Raw genomic sequence first — 23,317 nt, 5'->3', positions numbered from 1 at the left:
ATGTTTGTGGCGTGTGAGCCGAAGGCGAACCGCCTAATTTCGCACACATGTATTACTCATTCACATAGGCTCTTCTGTACTGTTCTTTAATGTGTAGGCATCCTGTGCGTTGTATTTACATTGTCTAAGATGAAAACTACGAAACAATTTTGCATAAAACAGCATTTCGGAACCTTTCCACTTCTAACCATTTTGAACTAAAATTTTATTTTCATTTAGTAGGCATCGGTCGTGCCTGCCATTTCGGCGATACTTATTTGACTTCTTTATTGTTGTCATTCTCAGTTTCAGTGAAATTTTTTTGATTTTGCAAAAAATAGTTTTGCCTGTGTAAATTCCAATTTATATCGTGGTTTGTGAGAAGTGAAAATATAAACAAAATCATCGAAAAATTTCCGACCAGTGCATGTAAATGATCGCGCATAGCATGTAAATCATCGAAAAACCTAACATGTAAGTTTCATTTACATTCTCATCGCAGACAATGTAAATACAACGTACAGGATGCCTACACATTAAAGATACTTTGAAGATGGAAGTAATATAACCGATAATAATACTGGTCAAATGCTTGCCGTCTGTAACAACTTAACAGAACTTGACCCAACCGATATTGATGATAATGGTAACATGTGAGTTTGGTCTACATATTACGACTTATTTCACTTGTATATTGTCTGGAAACTGTTAAACTTTTCTTAAGTCATCTAGAACAAGACATTCAGATTGTACATACGATGCAGAGTTTCGATTCCGATGAAATATTTTTTCTTAATATTTAGTCGTTATTAGATTTTCAGAGAAATTAGCATCAATTTAATAACAAATGTAAACAACAATTCGCCTTGAATGGACTATTCCGCAAAAGTTGCTAAGTGGGCGCTGCATGTAAATTGAATTGATTAATTCGAATGTAGAAACTGTAAAATTCTCTGTGTTGCTTTTTTTCTGCTCGTCCAATTTTTATAATTGTAATGGAAATCTATTTCTAAATGCAAATATAATTGTTGTTTACAGTATTCGGTACGTGTACCTTGTAACAAACATTCATTCACACTTCAGCACATTGTAAATTATCGGGTGGGAGTCGGTAAATAAATTCTGTGGAGTCATGTAAATTGTTTCGGCTGTAAAGGGTGCTCACTGTTCAGTGTTCATTCAAATCAATAATCTGATTGTTTTTTTTCACTCATAAACCAAACTAAACAGATCAAAACTTCTGTTTAATGTCAAAACAAAACTTAACTTTCAGTTCAATTTCGATTAGGTGCTGTATGGTTCTATTTAAGAACGTCCATTTGGCAAGAAGTTACAGTAGATTTGTCCTGACATAAATCAGAGACACAATTAAAATGAAGAGTCAGTTGCTGGACATTTCAATGTATACACTACTTATGGCCGCCATTCTTGAAGATTTAAATTTTTTCATTTGAATGGGCATTTATTGCCAAGTTTTTAACGTTGCGAATTGGCAACGGACTAAATGCAACACTGGAACTCAATTCATTCACTAAACGTGAGCCCTGGGAAAGGGAAAAGCGTTGGCTTTGTTTGTGAACTTATCTTCTGTTTTAGTCTAATAGCCTTGCGCTGTGGGTGAGTTCTAGTGTTGCATTTAGTCCGTTGCCAAATCGCAACGTTAAAAAACTTGGCAATAAATGCTCATTCAAACCATAATATGGCGAGAATCCGAGAATGCCTGCAAAATTGACTAGACCCGTACAACTCACTTATGATATCGATTTTTTTTTTTTTTCTTTAACCTGTTACAGACTGCAAGCATATGACCAGTATTATTAGAATATTACTTCCGAGGTTCCAAGTTGTATATTTGATAAGTGGGGTCAAATAACAACTTGGAACCTCGTAAGTACAATGCTTTACGTGATAAAGCAATGTAAATGAAAATTAAACATGCCGTAACACGTAAAATATATTATCGGGTCTATTACTTCCATCGATCAAAGTATTTTCAATCAGTTGATTTCAAATCTTGTACTTAATTTTTTTAACTTGTATTTTACTATATAAAGGTCCAGAGGTTGTCATTATTTTTGTCGTCGTTATTGATAACAACTGAATATACGTGTGTGACAGGTTAATACCACTCTGACGACTGACGAGTAACTACCAATATGCCAGATAAATTAAGCATTTTGTTTACACGACGCTGTAATAATAAATCTTAAAATGCGGGTTTTTTTAAGCGAATTTCCGCATTGCAAACCAGGAATTATGACACACAATGGTCAAGTGTTTTTTTTATTAACCTACCTACCTACCTGCGTGTGAGTCGTACGAATTATGATTTCTTAAAAAAGAAGGAATTTCTTCTGAAGGAATTTGCCCAGTAATGTTAGACCTCAAATTATACGACTTTAAAGCTGCTTCAATAGGAAGAAGTGCCACAGCTGGTTCTGCTTAGCTTGTAGTCTTTCTAAATCGTTTTGTGTTATAGCAACGAATCTTCCATTTCTATGAATTGCTACAATCATCAGAAATGAAATACACGACACGCAAATATAGGCTACAAATTTAGCTAAGCATCGATTTGATCGAAGAATCAAAATGTGTCAGTTGTCTGCACATATTTGCGTGAGAAAAAAAACTTTTACGCTACATAATTAGAATTTTAAGTTTTCTTCGCCGATTGTTCAGAATTGAAATCCAGAATATTCTTAAAAACTGAGGAAAAACGTCCAAAAATTTGTTAAATAATTTTTTCTGATCTTTTTCGTAATTTTTGGAATTAAAATCTGCAATAATATGCCAAAGCCAACCTTTAGAAAATCAATTTTCCAAAAAAAGCCTTCCTCGTCGACATCAATTAAAACTGTGCTATCACACCGCTACATAATATAACCCTGTTCGAAATGGAGTTCAAATAAGTTGTTGTCCATTTATCATCTCCGTTGGACTCAATTTATGTATATAAAATCAATGTTGAGTCATTCACTACACCCATTTGCATAACGTCCAAAGAAAGTGAATCATCTGGAAAAACTATACGAATATTTTCATGTTCATTCCTCCCTCATTGACGGAAAAGTTCGTATGAATGATAAATAAAGATTTTGCATAGACAATACATAGGAGGGTAAACATATATGATTAGATCAAAGAAAGCATTATTCAGCTGGAGCACGAGTTTCTAGACATTTCTTAAATGTGGCGAAAAACGTGTTGGAGCACGTGTAGTATGACTATGATCTGTTTAAGCATGTAGCTTGCTCAAGTCGTTCTCGGGATATTGATTCATCAATGAAATAAAGTATAAATAACATCATTTCGATAGATAAAATTCGTAGATACGAAAATAATATTTTTTTCTCTAAAAATCTAATAATTTCGCGTTATGCAATACGTGCTATACGCAAGAATTGAGACAGATATTTCTGTAAATTTTGTGTATATTTTACGTACTTACAAGACCGTTCTTCATTCTTATGTTCTATATTTGGAACACAAACAAAAATCTAATTTCGTTTATGCTAATGGGGAATCGATAGGCTCTTCGAGCCAGTCCCTATCTCAAGCAAATACAATTACGGAATACCTCAAAACTTCTTTAAAACTTTCGGATTACAAATCGAAACGATTAAAACTTTTCAATTTTTCTTTTTATTCGGAACAATATTTCCCACATTCATCCATAAATGACTGTCCACATTTCATAATTGCGATGTTTTATGGATATTCTCTATGAACCTATTTCAAGCGCACAACATGCCCATATTGGCGGCCGAGGTGCAGGATATTCTTGGGTTTTCCACCAGTATTTCCACCCACTTAATCCATTTCAAGCAAATTATGAAACGAAAACAAGTTTGGCTCATCTTCCTCACTGCCACTTAGGTTGAAGAAGCTTTACTGTAGTTAGTATTTACAAAATTCTCATGTAGTCACTGTACTTTAGCCGTGCATCAAAGAACCTGATCGTTGTACTTAGCGTGTTAATTAGCCTTAAACAGTATCTAAGAGACGTTGATCGATAACAACTTTTACAGACACCAGGTCTTATGTCTTGTATAATTCTAGACGAGTTACAATCTCCATCCTCTTCAGAAAATCATTGTCTCCTGATCATTTGTTCAAACAAAAGTTTATTCCAAAGACCTAAGAATTCGTTTTTACAGTAATTGAATTTGGCTAAAGAACCAATCACAACTAAAAATGAAAAATTGAATATTGATTGCCCATGGTCACTTCGCAGTTCACTCCTTACACGTTTATATTCAAATCATTCAGACACATAATCGCTTCGGTAGTCGTCTAATTTAAACTGTTGATACCTTCCGCAAATCGATGAATGTTAGATACTGACCTAGAATATGCTCCATCATTTGGATTTCCCCACATTCACATAGTGGCGATTCTGCAACTATTTCATAAATTCGTTGTCGAGGGCTCCAGATTTGCTAGTAGAGTGACTTCGATTGAAAAACTGAATCATAAACAGTACTTGTTGAGGATCAAGTATGGCATTTTTGTTATCGTTGAAACGCTTATTTTTCAGGCTGCAATATCAGCGACAAATTAGTTTGGCTAAATAAGGCTACCAGAAAGGTATAGAAGTGGCAAAATTTCACCGAGGGTAGCGGAAAAAGTAATTTCTCTGAAAATGCAACATAAAGGACCACTTCCAATTTTTTTTCCCGCCATTCGAATGAGCTCACTAACCGCGTCTAGAATCAATCTTAACTGGCTGCCTCGGTCACTTTGTCACTTAGTCTTCGAAAATGGGGAAATTTTGACTTTCAACTGCTCCGAGATCAGATGACCGAAAGAAATATTTTTTATACAGTAGATCTTAGAATTGTTCCATCTATCGATCCCTATTAAAATAAACGCTCAGGCTACACCTGACTGCTTGTGGTTGTCGCATCCATTGGTTCTCAGAAACGGCCCAGGGGTTCGGGCGAATCTCTTCCTGTGTGAAGTTCTTGTCCATCACTCAATATAAATATGAACAAAAATTATTGGTGGTCGACGGTCCCTATTTAATCTCGTTTGAAACCAAGATTGTTTTTCCTAGTTCTTATTTTTCCAAAGAAAATATTTTCGGGATAATTTGAAGAAAAAAAAGTGTTGGAAAATTCTGGAAAATGTTTTCCCTAAAATAGTCCCTGGTACTGTTAATTCAATCATCAGAGATCGTAAATTCTGGTATCATTGGATCTGGAATGTTTAGGCTTATCTTGTCAAGTTTTGCTATGATAAAACAATCTCAAAATGTTGAACATCCAAATGCAAATTGTAATCAAATTTTTATTTGAATAAAACAACGAAACAATTAATTAAAATGTAATAAATATTTACTTCGTCACTGTCACCAGATAGTATGGACTCCATCCAATGGAGCCGTTATAAATACCAATGCTATATTAAATATTGAAATTATGCTAATTGACTATTTATTTCCACACTTCATTTTATTTCAATAAATCGACAGAATTGTTATTCAGCGGGTGAACCTTGCAGCATAATATAAATAATACATAAAATTATTAAATTCAATTCTCTTTGATGTTTTACCGGTAAATTAACGACGACGACAACAACAACAACAACGACGACAATTAAAAAAATTGCAGTCAACATTTTATACGGATAAAGGTGAATAATAAGCGCTGTGTATCAATAAATTGCGAGAAAAAAGTTTTATCATTGCAATTATATTGCGGTTAAATACATTTCCATTTGCCATCATTAATTGCTATTTAGTGACAGCGTTATTTGTATCATTTGTCGCATAAATAGACGAACTTTTCATTAATTTTTTTTTGTTTAATTATGTCAATATTCAGTACATATACTCAGTGAATTCGTTGTCAACATTCGAGATAATTAAAATATTACAGACAAGGAATTATAAAATTCGACAATTTTAATCCAAATAATTTCAGTACATATCACAAGAGTGGATTCCATTACGATACGTATACGTAATTATGGCAAGGTTGATTTGGAATGACTAGCATATCGTGGTGATAGTTTGGGGAAGGGTGTGCGGTAAGATTTTAATGTTTTCCAGAACTGTTAAACTATAAAAGAAGGGTCATTGGAAATTATCCTTCCAGGAAAAGCTAAAAATTACCTACACAGAGAGACGTATCACAATTGAAATTTATTGTTGATTCCACCTACCATATCAGTTTATTATGAATTTCGTAATATTTTCATATGGTCCAGCTGGTAAAACAGCCGACGGCAAATTTAGACACAGACTATAAAATTCGTAACAAATTGTGTGATAGATGGAAAATCAACAATAATTCATCTGTTAAAACACAGAAACTATAATAATGAGAAATACAGGTAGGTTATGTCATAGTCAAATTTTGTCGGAAAAAGGTGCCACTAGCCCGGAACTAGACGTTATACTTCGATTCCGACTGGCACCGGAATAATTGACATCCAATCCTTAAATTCCTATAGTTTATCGATCATAATCAAACTCAAATCACGTGAGTGATTACTGTCAATATAACCAACTTCGTGTGAAATTCACATTCAACTTATTGTACATTCACTAATCCCGATCCCGTCAGCTAGGAGAGGGGAGGAGTTTGAAAAATCGTTAAGAACAGCTGACAGGATTTTTGGATGTTCGTAAAGTCGATAGTTCAATTTGTTCAAGTCTTTGGAAGCCTCAGAAACGAAGCAATGGTAGCTCAAGGTTCTCTCAATCTTAATGACATTGCAATAGTATATTACTATACAAAGGAAGATATATTACGCGAAATGTCGTATCCAGATGAGTAAAAGTGTCCGAGTGCTTTAGCCCAAGGTACGTTTACTTTACCTTATCGTGATACGAAATATCAAATTATTTCCCGAGTGTAGTATGTGGTTTTCCTTTACGAAGGAGGGAAAGCTTTTCCCTAGGGAGTAAAGGAAAATTGTCATTAAATTTCGTAACGTCGCAATCCTGCATAGTTACGCTGACCACGTTCACAATAAAATTGTCCGGACTTTATTTTGGAAAAAGAACGAAATTCATTAATGAAAACATGATACATAACAGTACTTCAATTTACGATTACATAATTTGTGCTGACACGGACTGACCTTAAGCAGTTTGAAATAAAACCATCAGCCACCAATGTTCAGTTTCATAACTTCATGCAGAAATTTCTAACTTGAAAACTAATTTAAAAAAAATGTCTGTTTATAACTGCAGTTGAATATTGCACCGAAAATAAGTCTTCCTTATTTAGAATGTTGACGATAAGAATATTTTTAGACACACTTTACAAACGTTCTCGAACCACACGACCCAAACAAATACGTTTGAAAATCAATGGGGGTATTACTTTTACTGCATTAGATGAATAATAGTGTTTGTGGTTTGTTAGAAACTTGAAAAATGTCTAGACTATGCATTACTAGCTGTGAAGGTCTTCGTTTTTTTTTTGCAACTTCTGACGGACTTTTGCAACGAAACTTAAAAAATCGAAATCTTTTTTTATCAAAAATAGAATTTATTTATGTGGACAATGTATAAATGGAAAATCAGCTTATTATTATCAACGAATTTGTCATATACTGAAAATGTATATTCAATTTGATTGTTTCTACGGCGGAACGACTTTGTGTAGTGTATGTGATAAAAAGATAAGTACAGAATTAGATTCATTATATAATTTAATAACATTTGCTTATCCGAACAGAGTTGTTCGTGGGCGAAAAAAAAATCACTCAACTTGTACTAGGCTAACTATCGGTTTCCTAGCTAGCCATCGGTCTCTTGACTAACTATTGGTTACTTAAAAAGGTAAAAGTCGCCAAACAATACTGTAATATTGATGGTGAAGTAGGTGTTTTCAATGACAATTCACACTTTGAGATTTGAACTTAACCGAATGAGTGTTTATTGACGGATTTTTACTGAAAAATTTGAAGACGATGCGACCAGAACGTCAATCATATAGTCAAGCTATAAATGTCGTTAACGAAGACGAGATATTTTGTTCTTAACACCAAACTGTCAAAATTTTACTAAGCAAAACATTATTCACCGGTTTGTCTGTAAAATGCACTGATCTTTATATAAGTTCGTCTAAACTTCGAAACGTACAGCCGCCCGTAAGAAAATTACAAAATACCTGCCCTATATTTTTGATTTTACACTGTTTTTAGAAATTCTTTTGATCAGAATTGGCGATGCCTGTGGAGTTCTTGCTGCAGAACACCTTACACATACTTATTTTCATCGAGACTGGAAACGGCCTCCGGCACATTTTACGCGGCTGACAAAATTGGGTCGATTTAGGGTCTTACTTTGTAAACTAAATAAATTTTATAAAAAAATCTGTGCATTTTAGAGGCATACCGTAGAACAATTTTTTGCTTAGAATAACGTTCTGCGTCGAATTGGTCAAAACTTCAATCCCCCATTCAATGTAGACGAAATGAACAATAAAATCTCTCTCATTCAGCTTACTACTGCAATATCGAATCCGAGTAAAAAAGTGAAAAAAAATGAAAATATTCCGCTAAACCGCTCAAACCGTTCCTCATTTGTTATTATAAAGGTAAACACACATCTGCGATAACAAATACTTAAAAAAACGAAAACATTTTAACCTCAATTCAAAGTGACACAATCAATCAATTACATTGCAATTTGTATGAATTTGTCACATTGAGGTAATAATAACGAACACATTGAGTATGTTTCATTTCTGAACTTGTGTCGTCGATGAAATATGAAAATACAATTGAAGAACAGTTTCCAATGAAAATAAAAATGAAAAATAGACTCTGCCTAAGTTAGATTCTTTTTTGTTGTTCATCCAATTCTATATGATCAGTTGAATTGCATGGGAAAAATAGAAGAGGTCAGGTGAATAACGAAAATAGAATTTTTCAAAAATGTATTGCACATGCTACTTATACACTCTCTAAGTGGGGTTTTCAATCTATTTTCTTATAAATACAACATACGTAATAAGCAAGTATATTGCAGTACTATATAGTCGGAGCGTACATATGTTCGAAAATTCAGTTTAAATTAGAAATAAAATAGTTCAAAAATAAACACTAAGTTTTCATTTCTTGTTGTTGTCAGGACTGAATCGGTAAATTTACAATAGCCTCAGCGAATTGGTAAATTACAATTTTCGCCATCAAGAATCAATTTAACATACCTGTCGCTATTGTAACGGTCAAGTCAATTTTGTTACTTCTTTTGATTGAAGCATAACTGGTGGTGTAAGACGCCAAACCTTGTACTTCTTTAGTTTTACTTGACGTTTCACTATTTATATAAGAGAATTAGATTCATCGTTTATTTTCGTCGCTGTTGTCGATAACAGATGACGATGTCCTAGTTCCACTGAATCCTCAAAGCACTCGGTTTTACGCTATTTTAGTCGCGACGGTAGACGCAAGGTGGAAATAACGAAAGGTAATTCTAGGAAATGAACTATTTACCACTGATTGATTAAAAGGAAGTAGTAGCTAATAGAAGCAACTCGCAAACGAGTAGGAAATAGCATTCCCTTTTCTTCCTTTCCAGACGGGGATCCTGCTAGCCAGCCACTACCTTCTATTGGTGTAAACACTCCTTTTGTTGATGCTTTTGGAACGCTATTTCCTTTTGGTCGCTCTTACTTCCTTCTGTTGACTTCAATTCACCTATGGAAATAGGTGTGACCAATACTCTCTCTAGCAACCTATTACGTGGCCTTTGTATATTACATGTAAAATTAGAAATTTGTCGACAGTGCAAGATTTTACAAATAAGATTTTACAGCGTCAAAATGAAGTTTGTTTGCTAGAGAGCGTGAGATTTTTTTGCGGCATTTCACCGTATCGCTTTATCTGAAGTAAATCAGTATCTAGTGCGGCACTGACTATGTTTATTGGTGTTGTTGTATTATACATTTTTTTTGTTCCTTCTTTTACCATCAATTGATTTGATTCGTTTTTTTCTTCATTATTTCGATTCGAACAGAAAAAAAAAAGTTCTATTCGTCAAATGTCGAAAATGAAATCAATATAGAAACGTGCGGGATGACGGTAGAAAAGAAATTCAATATTGCCTGTTCCTTTACAAAGTAACAATTAATCAATAAATAAATGAAAATCAACACACGTTTCGAATCGAACCGAATAGAGTCGCCAACAACAGATGAATATTTTGGCATACGGATGGCAATCGCCGTTGGACAGTTGGTGAGACCCTTTTCTATGCCCACGGTTGTTCGGCGTGTTGAGGATATTCACTACTAATGTTGTTTCATCATCGGGTTTCATTTGATGTAATTGCTGAGGTTCTTCCTAATTGTAAAGTGTTACAATCGGAATATTTGTGAGACTAAGTATTTTATTGTTGCAATTTTTCGGGTTGTATATCTTTGTGGCTAGACTAGACCATTAGCATAGATTTCCGATTCGATTAACAATCCACCCGTATTAAGGGATACCACATCTCGCTTACTCCCAACTTGTATCCTAGTGCCACATTATTATAACTAACATTGCACGTACATTAATCCCCTACAGTTAAACTTATTCTCTTTTCTGTAAGTTCACAGATTCAGATTATTCGGTATTTATAGATATATTTTTCATGCATAAGTGTGTAAAGTGTGTATAAATACCACACTAACAAAAGCAATTAAACTCAAAAATAGAACGCTGTTAGTCTATTTTTATTTTTTTATTATTAATTGTTTAAATATACATTTCAAGTATAAGTTACGAGGAAAGTATGGTATGGAGAGCTGTACATAAACGTAATATAGAAAGGAAAAAAAAAACATGAACTTATATACTGAATCGTATAGAAGCTGTACTAAGACTCAGAACATGTATAATATCGTGTGAGTTCCTGTTCGTCATAAAGGACACTGGAAATGTTATCGATAAATTTACTGCTAAATGTGGGTTGGTTTCATTTGAGTTGATTTTACGTAAAATCAAAATTGGATTCATTCATTATCCAATAACAAATCATCATCGGGTCGGTTGACCTATACAATTTGTTTAATTTAATTTGGGTTCCACGGTTCGTAGCAAACCTGCGCATACTGGTTAGGGAAAATGAATGATCACTATCATTTCGATCGATTCACTTGTTTAGCAGTAGGACATTCGCGTACTTATGACGTTTAATCCATCAGCGACTATTTTTAGGAAAAATGCTCCTGATTTTTCATTTCATGAATATTTCCAAATTTTCCAATTTTTCTTTGAAAATTAAGGAAAATCTAGGAAAAAAGTTGTGAAATTTAGAAAAAGTTATTTTCCAAAAACATAATGTCAAACAATGAAAACGTCACTTTTCATTTTGGAAAATGAAGTAGATGGCCAGCAGTACGATTACAGCGGTAAACTTTAAACATTCTAGTTGTAATTTTTGAAAGGATCCTGCATTTCTCTAAGCAATTCGCGAGGGGTAACCGACTCGGGAAATTGACTACACACCCTCAAAGGAATTGCCGGAGTATCCGGTAAATAATTGGAATTGATGGAACTGACCGGAATTGATCTGAATTGGCAGGAATTGATCGGAATTGATAGGAATTGACTGGAAATATGTGGAATTGAAAGTAAATGAGAGTAAATGCTGATAAGTGTGATTATCGGAAAGAAGGACCAGCGAATGCAAAACCACTTTATTTCCTTTTTGTTTTAATTTTAAAAGCCCCCGCACAATAAATAACAGTGTACAGTGTTGATCAGTTCCATTTTAGAACAGGTCCAACGTCCTTTTATGTTCAAAATATGCACACTGAAGGATTCTTCTTCAGAGGATTCTTGTGAGTCAGATACGGAAGAGTTTGAGCCGCAACAAACAAGTGAATATTCGTCGGTGGAATGTTAGGCTGGGGCATTGCCGATGCGAAATGCTCCAGTTTCAAACCAAATTTACAAAAAAATGCATCACCGACAATATCATCTATTCCATCAACTTTTCAAAAGCCTAATGCTCAAAATAAACGAGACATTGAAAACGTGTTTTGGTCCTATTTTTCATGACGAAATTTTCGAAACTGTCAAATGAAGTATGTTTCATTTTCATATTGCAACCGGCTTATATAGACTTTTCTCACACACAATTGTATCCTCCGCGCAAAAGTCCATCTGCTTCATACACAAAAAAAAACAATTCGCTCCTCCGCACAAAAGTCCATCTGCTTCATACACACAAAAAAGTAACATTCTCCGCACAAAAGTCCATCGACTTTATACACACAAAAAAAAACAATTCGCTCCTCCGCACAAAAGTCCATCGACTTTATACACAAAACGTTCCTCCGCACAAAAGTCCATGCTTCAAGCTTCATACATACAAAAAAGTAACATTCTCCGCACAAAAGTCCATGCTTCATACACAAAATGTTGCAAAAGCCCATCGTCCATAAAATGTTACATTTCTCTTGAAATTTCCATCGACCATAATATATACACGGAAGAACACGCAATTATTGTGCGTTGTGTTCTTCCGTGTATATATTATGGTCGATGGGCTTTTGCAACATTTTGTGTATGAAGCATGGACTTTTGTGCGGAGAATGTTACTTTTTTGTATGTATGAAGCTTGAAGCATGCGGACTTTTGTGCGGAGGAACGTTTTGTGTATAAAGTCGATGGACTTTTGCGCGGAGGAGCGAATTGTTTTTTTTTGCGTATGAAGCATGGACTTTTGCGCGGAGGAACGTTTTGTGTATAAAGTCGATGGACTATTGCGCGGAGGAGCGAATTGTTTTTTTTTTGCGTATGAAGCATGGACTTTTGTGCGGAGGAACGTTTTGTGTATAAAGTCGATGGACTTTTGCGCGGAGGATCGATTAAAGAAATAAAAGGAATTAAGAGCAATTAAAAGGAATTGACAGGAAGTACCTTTAGAAATTGAAAGGGTATCGAAAGGAAATTGAAAGGGAATTGAATGGGAATTGAATGGAATTGAACGGAATTGAAAGGAAATAGAGCGAATCCGGCAATTAGACGAGTTGGTTTGGTAATTGAGGTAATTAAACGGAATTGAAAGGAATTAGAAATTGATTTGCCACCATTTTGGCCAGTCGGTTACCCCTCGGCAATTCATAATGACATTGGTTGAACGATCACGTGACCATTTAAACTAATCGGAGTCGATGGGCTTGAGAATGTTGCATAGTAACAATAAACAACCTAATTCTGGATATAACTGGCTCACTGTAAATATAGTCCTTGAATGATGGAGAATTTTGGTAAAGCTATTTATAATCGGCGGAATTTATTTATGAAAATATTTTTTTTTATTTTATAAATAGGCTCCACCTTACTTCATGTGTTCGTGTTCCATGTCTACCATTCATTTTATATTACAGCATTATTTTGCGTAAATAATTATGGTCCTCAATTAATTTGAATGTATTATATCGCTCTCTAAGAGGTTAAGAAAATTTGGTAATTCAGAAAATTTGCAACTCTCAACCAAGTTTAACTCTCGTTCACCAACAAATTTTGGCCACCTCATGCCTTGAAGTACTACATTAAGATTTATGTTGTGCATGGCGCTCATTGTTATGAGTAAATGGCAAATATATAATCTTAAATGAGAAATCGGTCGAAAGGATATCAGTTTCAAACTGAGCCTTTTATCTCTAGGAAGATTTTTGTACGTAAATATTCCAAATTTACTTGCGGCCATTTAAAATAAACCAAAATTTGGGAAATTTTTAGATACTTTATGCCAAAAAAGCACTAGCGGTTTGCTTTTGTTAATTAAAATCGTATGTACAGTTAAAGTCAACCGAATTTGTATCTACTTCTGTTCATTATTTCTCATTTCAGTTTTTCTGGGGTCAGTCAGTTAGCTAGTTTAAACTATATATTTTTCAGTATTGTGTCAGCGAGGAAACTAATACAGTAAAAGTTAACCAAGTTTGTTTACTTCAACTGATTAACCAGCTGGTCCAATCACACAAACACATACAAACACATAGTCACACGGATGCACGTGGTAGACTATCATTGGTAGTGGTAAAACCGTGTTTAAAGTACGCAAAAGTAGCACGACTGGAAGAAATCAAATTTGGTTGACATTAACTGTATTCGCTTCATCGCTGCTAATATTGAACAATAGATAGTCTAAACGAAAAAGATCTTTGAAATCTCGTAATTTTGTTAGAAATAATTGTGATTGTTGTCTCAGATGATTACTTGATGTAAAACATGTCATGCTAAAAGATACTAAAATAAAATCATTCCTGTTACAGAGTAAATCTCATACTCTGCGACGACTACAGATTTTTTTTGTTCGTTCGCTATTGTGTTGAGCGCCTGAAACACATCCCGGCATTATTCAACATAAAATAATAAAATACTCAACTATTTTCAGACAAAATTGAACATTTCTTTTAATTCATTTTTCTTCTTTTTCATCATTTACTGTGTTATTTTGCGGTAAAATTGCCTATAGAGATCCTATACAAAAATAACAGAATTCTATTTCAGTTTCGTATGAATTCGTGTCAATAACATTTTCTATTTTTGATGGAAAAACGATTTTCTTGAAATTATTTTGGGATTTAGTGGCAAAATGTTTATGGTTTAATGTTGTGTGTATAATTTTATCATTTTTTTTTTATTTTATAAAGTAAAGTGAATATCTTCTACATTTGTCTGGATCGAACATATTACCAGAAAAAAGAAAGTTTTTTCCCCGTTCTTCTCTCGTATAAATTTGAGACTCGCAAACGGTTTTTCTATCATTTTCATCTTTCTTTTACAATAGGAGATTAAATAAATGTGTTGTTATTTCACAAAGTGCTCGTGTGATGGATTTGTGTGGTTTTTGTGTTCGTCTAACAAAGGATTGGGTGCGTCTCATATCTCGACAACATCAAAATGTAATCTGATTAAATGCAAAATCCTGTCTATTTTGAATGTGAATGAAAAATTTGCAAACTCTACCTTAAAAATCTAAACAAATTTCGTTAAGTTGTTTGCTTTCATTTTGTACTGATGATTTGATTTTCCAGTCTGTATGGATTATCGAAGCACATGTCCTATTCAGTTCACAAGAAAAAAAAACATTTTGCAGATTAGTGGCGTGTTTGCTTTGAACTTATAGAAGCGAATTCAGTGCTTTAATCCGTTATAACAGAATTGTGTCCCGCAAATACGACTATGCGAAAACTGTGGCAACTGTTCGAAAACTGTGGCAACTGTTCGAAAACTGTGACAACTGTTCGAAAACTGTGGCAACTGTTCGAAAACTGTGCTAACTATAACACTATAAGAAGAGATATCAATTGGAAAGACAAAAAAAATTTAACATTTTACCTAGACGAGAAACTGTTCTTTGGAATAAGAGATCGTCATTTTCTGATTCACAAATTCTGTCGCTGAATGTATAACTAGTCTCCGATTTCAGTTGCTTATTTAATGCACTGATCAGTCTCCCTTTCATTTTCATTTATTGTCTTGATAAGTCATGTCGTGAGTAGGTGACCGAATCAGCCGAGCATTGTGTCGGTAACATAGACAGCGGTCCCACTCAAAATTTCGTGTCCTATGGTAGGCCACATAGGACAAATGTTTTCTCATTCACTTTTCGGCTATATTTGAGTCAACTACACTTGCAAAAGTAAAACAAATCAAAGCGACTACGTTATGTAAAACGACCCACAAATAACTTCTTTAAATAAGCCTTCTCTATGCTGATTGGTGTCTGGAAAATCAAATTCTAATACTCACACAGTACTTAATCTTGTCAAATAGTTAGCAAAATTTATTTTTCACAAACCCAAAGTTCGATTAAAAACTTCAAATGTTTGAGTTTTTCCATGGTTTTGGAAGCACTATGAAAAATCAGTGGCTTATAACGTAGGTGAATTCCGTTAAAGTTTGTGGCTTTATGTCGATGAAAGAGCGACGCAAGTCCTTCATATTCTAATTACAAATATATTGGTATCAGAAACGGTGACGCTAATGCTCTCTCTAGCAGCGAAGCCAAAGACCGACAAAGTATCGCAAATTTGAACTTGACATCCAGTAAGATCTTTGAAAATCCGACACAAATGGCAGAGACAAGCTCTAATTTCTGTTCGAAGATCACTGCAAAATCTAGTATTTTATAAGTTTATTTATGATGTTTTTTGATATTATTTTGAAAAAAGAGTTGTGACACCGTGCTGTATATTGTAGTCTACAATTTGTAGATAATTTTATACTGTACCGATCGAGTCTAACCACAACACGGAGATTTTTTCATTATATTTCGAACAGTAAGCTAGACACATTTCAAAAACTTGTTGATCTGAGCTCAGAGTTGTATTTGAGAGAGGGAGCAATATTTCGTGGACAAGAAATTTCCAGATACCAGATTTACCAGATTTCGAGGAGGAGATGAGAAAGAGCATTGCAATCAGTTGTAAAAGATATGATATGACTTCTCCTCGCGAGGTCTATTCTTTCTACACTGACAAAAAGTTTCGAAAAACTCACCTGTCGCAGGTAACTTTGTCTTCATGTAATCTACATTATCTGCCGCAACTGTATTTTTTTGTATAGGGCGCTGCAGCTGTGACAGCTATTGTAGATTACCTGGGAACAACGTTACCTGCAACAGCTGAGTTTCTCGAAACTTTTTTGTCAGTGACTAGTAAACTGTTTCATATCTACCACAGAAATGTGAACGGACAATGGAATTCATCAAATAGTATAAATTTGCTTAACAAACACGTCCTACGCAGAACAGTAGGACAAGTAGGACGAATTTCCAAAAAGTAGGACAAAGTAGGAAAGTAGGACACTGTGGGAGCGCTGCATAGAAAATTCTTTGCGAAAATCATTCAATTTTAGGAAAATCATTGAAAATAGTTTTACACGTTTATTTTCTCCAGTCAAAACAAAGTCAAGACAGGTAAAAGAATCGTCTCCAATTTAAAAATTTTGAATTTTTTTTACGTCTGTGGGAAACACATACACTGTTAATTTTAAAGTGGTATCAAACATGACATTACGATGTTTTCCACATAACATTGTTATAGTGGCAATATTGATGTTCATACAAATTTACCGACCAAGCAGAAGGCAAACAATTTTTTTTTAAATAAAAACTTTCAGGTACTGTCTTCGCTTTCTTTTATGCATAGGTACTTGAGAGGAAGGTTTCTTAGCTTTCTACATGAAATGTTTGTTCACAAAGCATCTTATAATCGCTGCACGTGTAACGTGTTTTTTGTCTTTGTCTCTTTCTCTCTCCTTACTCTCTCCCTCTACACTTTCAAACATGTCCTTCTTCTGCGGTCGACGAAAGACATTTTTTTATTAATTATTATTGTGGGATAATGTCGTTCTCACGAAATGTAATTAATCTTTAATCCAAGTGTTTCACATAACATTGGTATTTCTATTTCAGACGTGGTGGTAACCAATTCCAATACCACAGTTTGTTTGTTGTGTGTGTCTAATGAATTCTTCAATAATTCCCTTGTTACTGTAACAGTTCTGTGTAACATATGGTGGTTTTGAAAGTTGCTAAATTCCTTTTCAATAAATAAAATTTCTTCGAATTATTACTACACGTTCCTGTTGTGCATATAACTTCTCCAGCTGCGTTTCTGTTGCATCATATCTCATCTGGCACGTGCCTATAATCAAATGACATCACAAAGTGCGCATTGTTACAAAAACTAAAACAAAGTAGGTTGATGTTTGTAAATTGTGCGAGGTTTGACTGTATGACAGACTGCAATATTAAAGGCTAAACGTCTCCACGTTACAAATCTCTCTTCCGATTAATTAGATTCGAATGAATTTGACCTACGAATGATGCCTGGAAATACAATGTGAAAATAGACGAAACGATTGAGTTAAAAATAACACGGTGAATCCTGTGGGAGAGTATAGCTTTAGTTGACTCAATTTTCCGCATTATACACGGCGATGACACTTCTAAACGCTCAAATCGTTGCACTGTCAGTTGGTGAATAAAATTGGTTATTTTTCTTCGTCGACTCAATCGTTCTAAAAAAAGCAATTTACAAGTTTATGCACGGTAAAGTGCACTTTACATCACTGCTTGTGACAGGGAAAATGCCCTTACCGTCCACAAACATGTAAAATGTGTTACGTCACTGCTTGTTAATGCTTGTTCAGGCACGTGTGATTACTCCACTCGCCTTCGGCTCGTTCCGCAAACCTCACACTTGCCTAAACAAATATTTACAAACAGTGACGTAACATACTAAAACATATCTGTGGTACGACCTTCGAAAACTTCATTTTTTGGTAGACCAATTTTTGGTAGCAGATATTTTCGTTGTTGGGTTAAAATTCCATAGTACATACTGTGCAATACCGGTAATACCTTTCAGCTCATTGCCGACAATACCACAAATGTACCGAAATGTTTTCGACGGTGGCGGATTACCGTACAGCGTCATAATTAAGGTCGAATCAAATTAATTCATTAAAATCTGTTTTTTTTTGGTTAAAAAAAAAACTTTCGATCGAGCTGATCAATTCTTATGATCTGGAATTTTGATTACTTACCGCAAACCTAGTCAAATAAATCAACAAACATTTTAAATGCAAATTTAACCAATTTCTGGGATGCAATCGGAAATTCCATAAGAATGGTTCTACAAAGATTTTTCAATATCATCAGAAATTAATTAATTTAATTAATGAAGTAGACGCATTCAATACATTTGTTTACCGCAATGGTGCAAAAAACCGTTTCTTTTTCTAGCGAGAGAACTGAAAAGCTCTGATACCGAAGCTCGTGAATGCTTAACGTATTTCGTATTATACCCTACGTATACCCTACGTACACGGTGAATATAGCGCTTAACAAACGTGGAATGTAAACAACACATTCTCTGCTATGTATTTTTTTCTCCTTCTGTAATGTGCGCTCTCTCTGTCAATACGACAAAAAAAAAACGCTTTTTCTGAGCACCATTCGTACACCTCTGTACATGGCGAATTGTATGTACCAATCGACAAAATGTAACGTGGTAACGGTAATAACACTCTCTAAAATCGAAATGGTGTATGCCGATGTACCATTTTGAGAGAATTTTGTTTTTATCAAGCACCGTATGGTGTAGCGTTTTAATTAAATTAATTATGCTATACCATACCATCTCGATGCGATTGTTTTCCTTCGCCAATATTCGCAATTTCAATAAGGCTTTCTTAAATTGACTTGGATTAAATTAATGTTTTCTGCAAAATAAATTAATTTAGAGTATCTAAAAAATGGACAATTAAAGTTTCGATAGGTGGTGTCCAGCCGAAATTAAAATTCAAAATAAAAAAAGTGATAACTGAACCGATTGAAGCGTTCGGTAACATGGTTCACAATAGAATTCCGTTTTGGATTTCTCTCTCTTTCCAATAGATACCAAACCATCAGGCCAATGTTATTTAAAGAAATTTTATTTAATTTCATTTTTCTCTCATTTTTATTGGTATCGGTTTTATGTAATGGTGATGTATATACCAAAATGTATACTGTATATGCCGTATTGTGTGAGTGTGTATGAATGGTTTAAAAATAAACATTTTCAATATCAGAAAAAAAATATATTGTTGAGTGTTGTGGATATTCGCCGACAGTCGTTTAGTATCTAAAGAAACGACGGTTCAGTAGGTTGAATACAACATTTTATATGAAAAGTGACATAGAAGAGCTATAAACTTTTCTTCGAAATTTTTGTTTTGGAAATTTTCATTTCATTATTTTGTTTTGTGCAGTACATAATATATATCAAGTGTAATTCCAGGAAAGACTAACCATTTTCCGGGAAATAAAAAATCAGTGTGCGTGTGTGAATTGTATTATTGGTTTTAAATTCAATCGTCTTTCGATTGACGATTACAAATCAATTAGGAAAACAAAACAGACAATTTGAGAAATTCTTGAGAAAAAAAAAAGAAAAACATTTTGCATCGGCCAATTGGCTTATTTTGATTTATTGTGGCACATGCTAATGATTGTATGTTCAAAGAAAATATAATTCAATCGCTGGACGATAATTCAGTGTGTTATTTTGAATTGAATTCAGAAGTGAAGCGGCTAGCAAAAAAAACTGCAATAAATCGTCTTGTGATTCAACGTAAATTTAAATTTGTTTTCTGTCGTTCGTCATCTTTGATTTCTATCTATTTTCACTTGTGCTTTTTGACTAGTGAAGAGCTTAGGATTACTCTGTTATAACAAGAAAGGTTTGTTACATTTTGTTTTACTCTTTTTTTTACCATCGATTTTTTAATGCCGCCACTTTTATTATCATTTTATTTTGTGTATTACTAGCTACCCATCCGACCCCATCCGAACTAAAAATGTAAAAAAAAAATTTCGCCGTAATCTCTAAGTTCAACCGAAATCAATCACAAATGCAATTTTATTGTAAATGTTGAATGAGCTCTTCAAGCATTTACAACCGAAAAATTTAATCTTATCTCCCTTCTAGAGAGACTCCGATATTAATAGAATTCAATAGGGCTGCCGATTATCTTTGTAGACTATTTTAATATCATAATATGCTGTAGTTATTATCTGGCTCAAAACAAAAAATTAATTTTTATTTTCCTGTTGTTGTTGTTTTCTTGGTCGTTGAAACGTTTCACAGAATTTCCAACCGTTTTGAATTTCATACCAACCGTTTCATTTCGTATTCACAGTTTGGATTTTCGTTGATTATGTTTTCGACACATTGATTTTTTGTATCATTGTGTCAAGCTGAATTTACTTGGGCTACCGGATAATAATACTCAACATTTCGGTATATTTGTGGTAGCGTCGGTGATGATCTGTAAGGTATTACCGGTATATGGAATTTCAACCTAACTGGAACGAGAAAGTCTACATGTCTGCCAAAAAAATTGCGTTCGAAGTACCACACGCCTGGTTGTTAGCAGTAAAATAAAAAATTGTTTTCGTGCAAAATCCAAAAGAAAAAAAAATCGAAATCGATTTGAATAAATTATCGAACTGTTGCACATGAATGACATATACTGCATTTTCAGTGTGTGTTTGTATATGCCTGTAGAATTTTGCTGTATTTGCTCATAAACAAGTGCATTTATTTCCGAGCGCGCACAGGTCCGCAATCAGTTTATTAGAAGTGTTCTTGACACACAAATTGGAAGAAACTCTTAACGGTAATGTCTGTACAAACACAAATTTCTTTGAGACAAGTAATATGTCGGCAACATATTTCGATGGTTTTTTTTAAGGCTTGACACTCCGACAATATTTGAATCCATATGAGCTCCACTTTATAACAAGATGCTTAGCTTCTCATTTTTTACGGCATTATTTCACAATGAACTTGACCGGTGCGGTCTCACATTTTGTTTTAAGTTTGCATCGGTTTAATTACCAGACAATTTTAAAACAGTTCATGGAAAATGTGGTGGAACTAACCATTCGGTGAAACTGGTATCTTAAGCGTTTGTTTTTACTCATTTAGTTTGCTATTCAGCTGGATTGTTGACTGTTAAATCGAACATCAAAATAATGGATGATGAAATTCGTTTGATGGATTCGTCATTGAAAAATGTTTTTTACTATTTCTCTTTAAGGCACAACGAGCTCAAGTGATCTAATATCCTTGCAGTAGAAATAGTAACGTGAAAAATATCGTCTCGCCGAATATTACCAATTGCTAACATCTTTTAACTCGTAAAATCTGAAATGCAGCCTCTTTGAAAGGCACAAGTATTTCTGTTTGATAACCGCTACTCATCCCTAAAACTAGTCTTTTCACAATACTTTTGCTAGTACAAATTTGCTACAAACATTCGAAGGGGTAAACCACTTTCAAATAATGAACAAGCAAAAACAATAACCCCTCAACGAATACCCGAAATTCGAATATAACCAGTCATGTCTGATTACCATGAAAATGTTAAAAGATTGCAAATTTTTATTGATTTTATAGTGACTTTTGATAACCACAAAAAACACCGACTTATCACTCTTATCACCGACTTCGACTGAACCATTTATCAAGCGACTTAGGCCCCACACAAAAGTGGATATTTATGTGTTATCTCGACTGACTCTTCCACATTTTTTTTTTCTTTCTTGGTATTACTGGTAAAAATGATAATTTTTGAATTTATAATTGATTACGTTGCGCATTAACCGGGCAACAAGTTCAGCAACAATTTCGTTTTACTGAAGAGACAAAGTTTCGTGTGGGTGTAGTTGAGAGGAAAAAATGACAATTTTTTTCTAGAATGAAACACATTGTTTACAAATCTGTTATCCGCAAAACAAGCAGTGCACCGACAGAAGATAAATAATTTAAAAATTTCCGTTGAAGTGAATAAAGTTTTAGAATGGGTAGAAAGATACCGACAAAATTCGCTGAGAACCTGTAAAATATTATGGCATTGAGTCAGTTTGTAAATCCTCAGCGCATGCACTTCATAATTTACTGTTATACAATTAGAAGAATTTGAATTTCGTTAAAAACAAAGGATTTTTCATATAATATTGCAATCGTATAGATTGAATAATTGAGTCTGTTTACCGATTTTATCAGCTCACACGATTTTGTTAAACAAATTCGAATTTTGTTGTTATTTTGACTGGAAAGAATTTCATTTCATTTACCTTTTAAAATGTATTCTGAATGGAAACAGTCAGGGCACAGCAGCCCTAACAAACATATAGTTCGATACTGGATTCATGACAATGCAGATCAGGACATCAGTTTTGGGCTTTTGCCAGGGACAATGTTTAGGAAAAATTCTTTTATTTTCCATATTTTCTAAATTTCAAAATCAACAGTTTTGAAAATTAAGTGGAAAACGAAAAACAGGCCGTCAGAACAGTTGGAGCATACAGACACCCATTTTTTTTAAATTGTAGATTCGTCATCTATAACTCATAGGCAAATGCTTTGTCCTGACCGTCTGCTTCGAATTCCACAAGCTGTACAAACGGTGTCTCAAGTACTTCGTACGGGACTAAAAAATCGGAAAATTAGGCGGATGGTAATGGAAAAATGTTTTCCCAAAAGTAGACTTTGTCCATTGATCTAACAACAGGATTTTCCGCAATTCGGTCGGGTAAATCTCAGAAAATTCGTATGAGATATGAGATTGATATCCAAGTTGCAATCTCCCATGTTACTACCAGCCGAACGCAAATGTTTTTTTTTTCATATTTTTCTTGGTTCCAATTCGAAAGCTCGGACAATTGTTTTATCGTCAAGCCGAATGTCATACAGAAGTGTTTCCTATTCTAAAATTGTTTGACGAACATTATGAGTCGTACGTACACACACAGTGTCTCCGATTATAATGTATTTCCCATTTAAGTTAAACTTTGCGTTTGTTTTACCAA

The 23,317-nt window shown here is 34.2% G+C and overlaps 1 protein-coding gene across 11 annotated transcripts in view; it reads left to right on the top strand.

Moving 5' to 3' along the window:
- LOC119067417 (histone deacetylase 4) overlaps positions 1-23,317 on the top strand; it is an 81,406-nt gene that overhangs the window by 12,476 nt on the left and 45,613 nt on the right. For 3 of the 11 annotated variants that reach the window (XM_037170378.1, XM_037170377.1, XM_037170376.1), the window contains exons 1-2: positions 19,558-20,072; positions 20,146-20,181. The exons of 2 other annotated variants lie outside the window; for them this stretch is intronic. In XM_037170378.1, the coding sequence (XP_037026273.1) occupies positions 19,955-20,072; positions 20,146-20,181 (154 nt within the window). In that variant the 5' untranslated portion in view covers positions 19,558-19,954. Of the gene's footprint in view, positions 1-19,556; positions 20,182-23,317 lie in introns of those variants that run through there. 6 more of the 11 variants (XM_037170386.1, XM_037170385.1, XM_037170382.1 and 3 more) reach the window with 4 other exon arrangements.

The sequence above is a fragment of the Bradysia coprophila genome (assembly GCF_014529535.1).
Source record: "Bradysia coprophila strain Holo2 chromosome X unlocalized genomic scaffold, BU_Bcop_v1 contig_12, whole genome shotgun sequence".
Lineage (NCBI taxonomy): Eukaryota > Metazoa > Arthropoda > Insecta > Diptera > Sciaridae > Bradysia > Bradysia coprophila.
The sequence above is the reverse complement of the archived record's forward strand: the minus strand, read 5'-3'. Positions and strand labels throughout refer to the sequence as shown.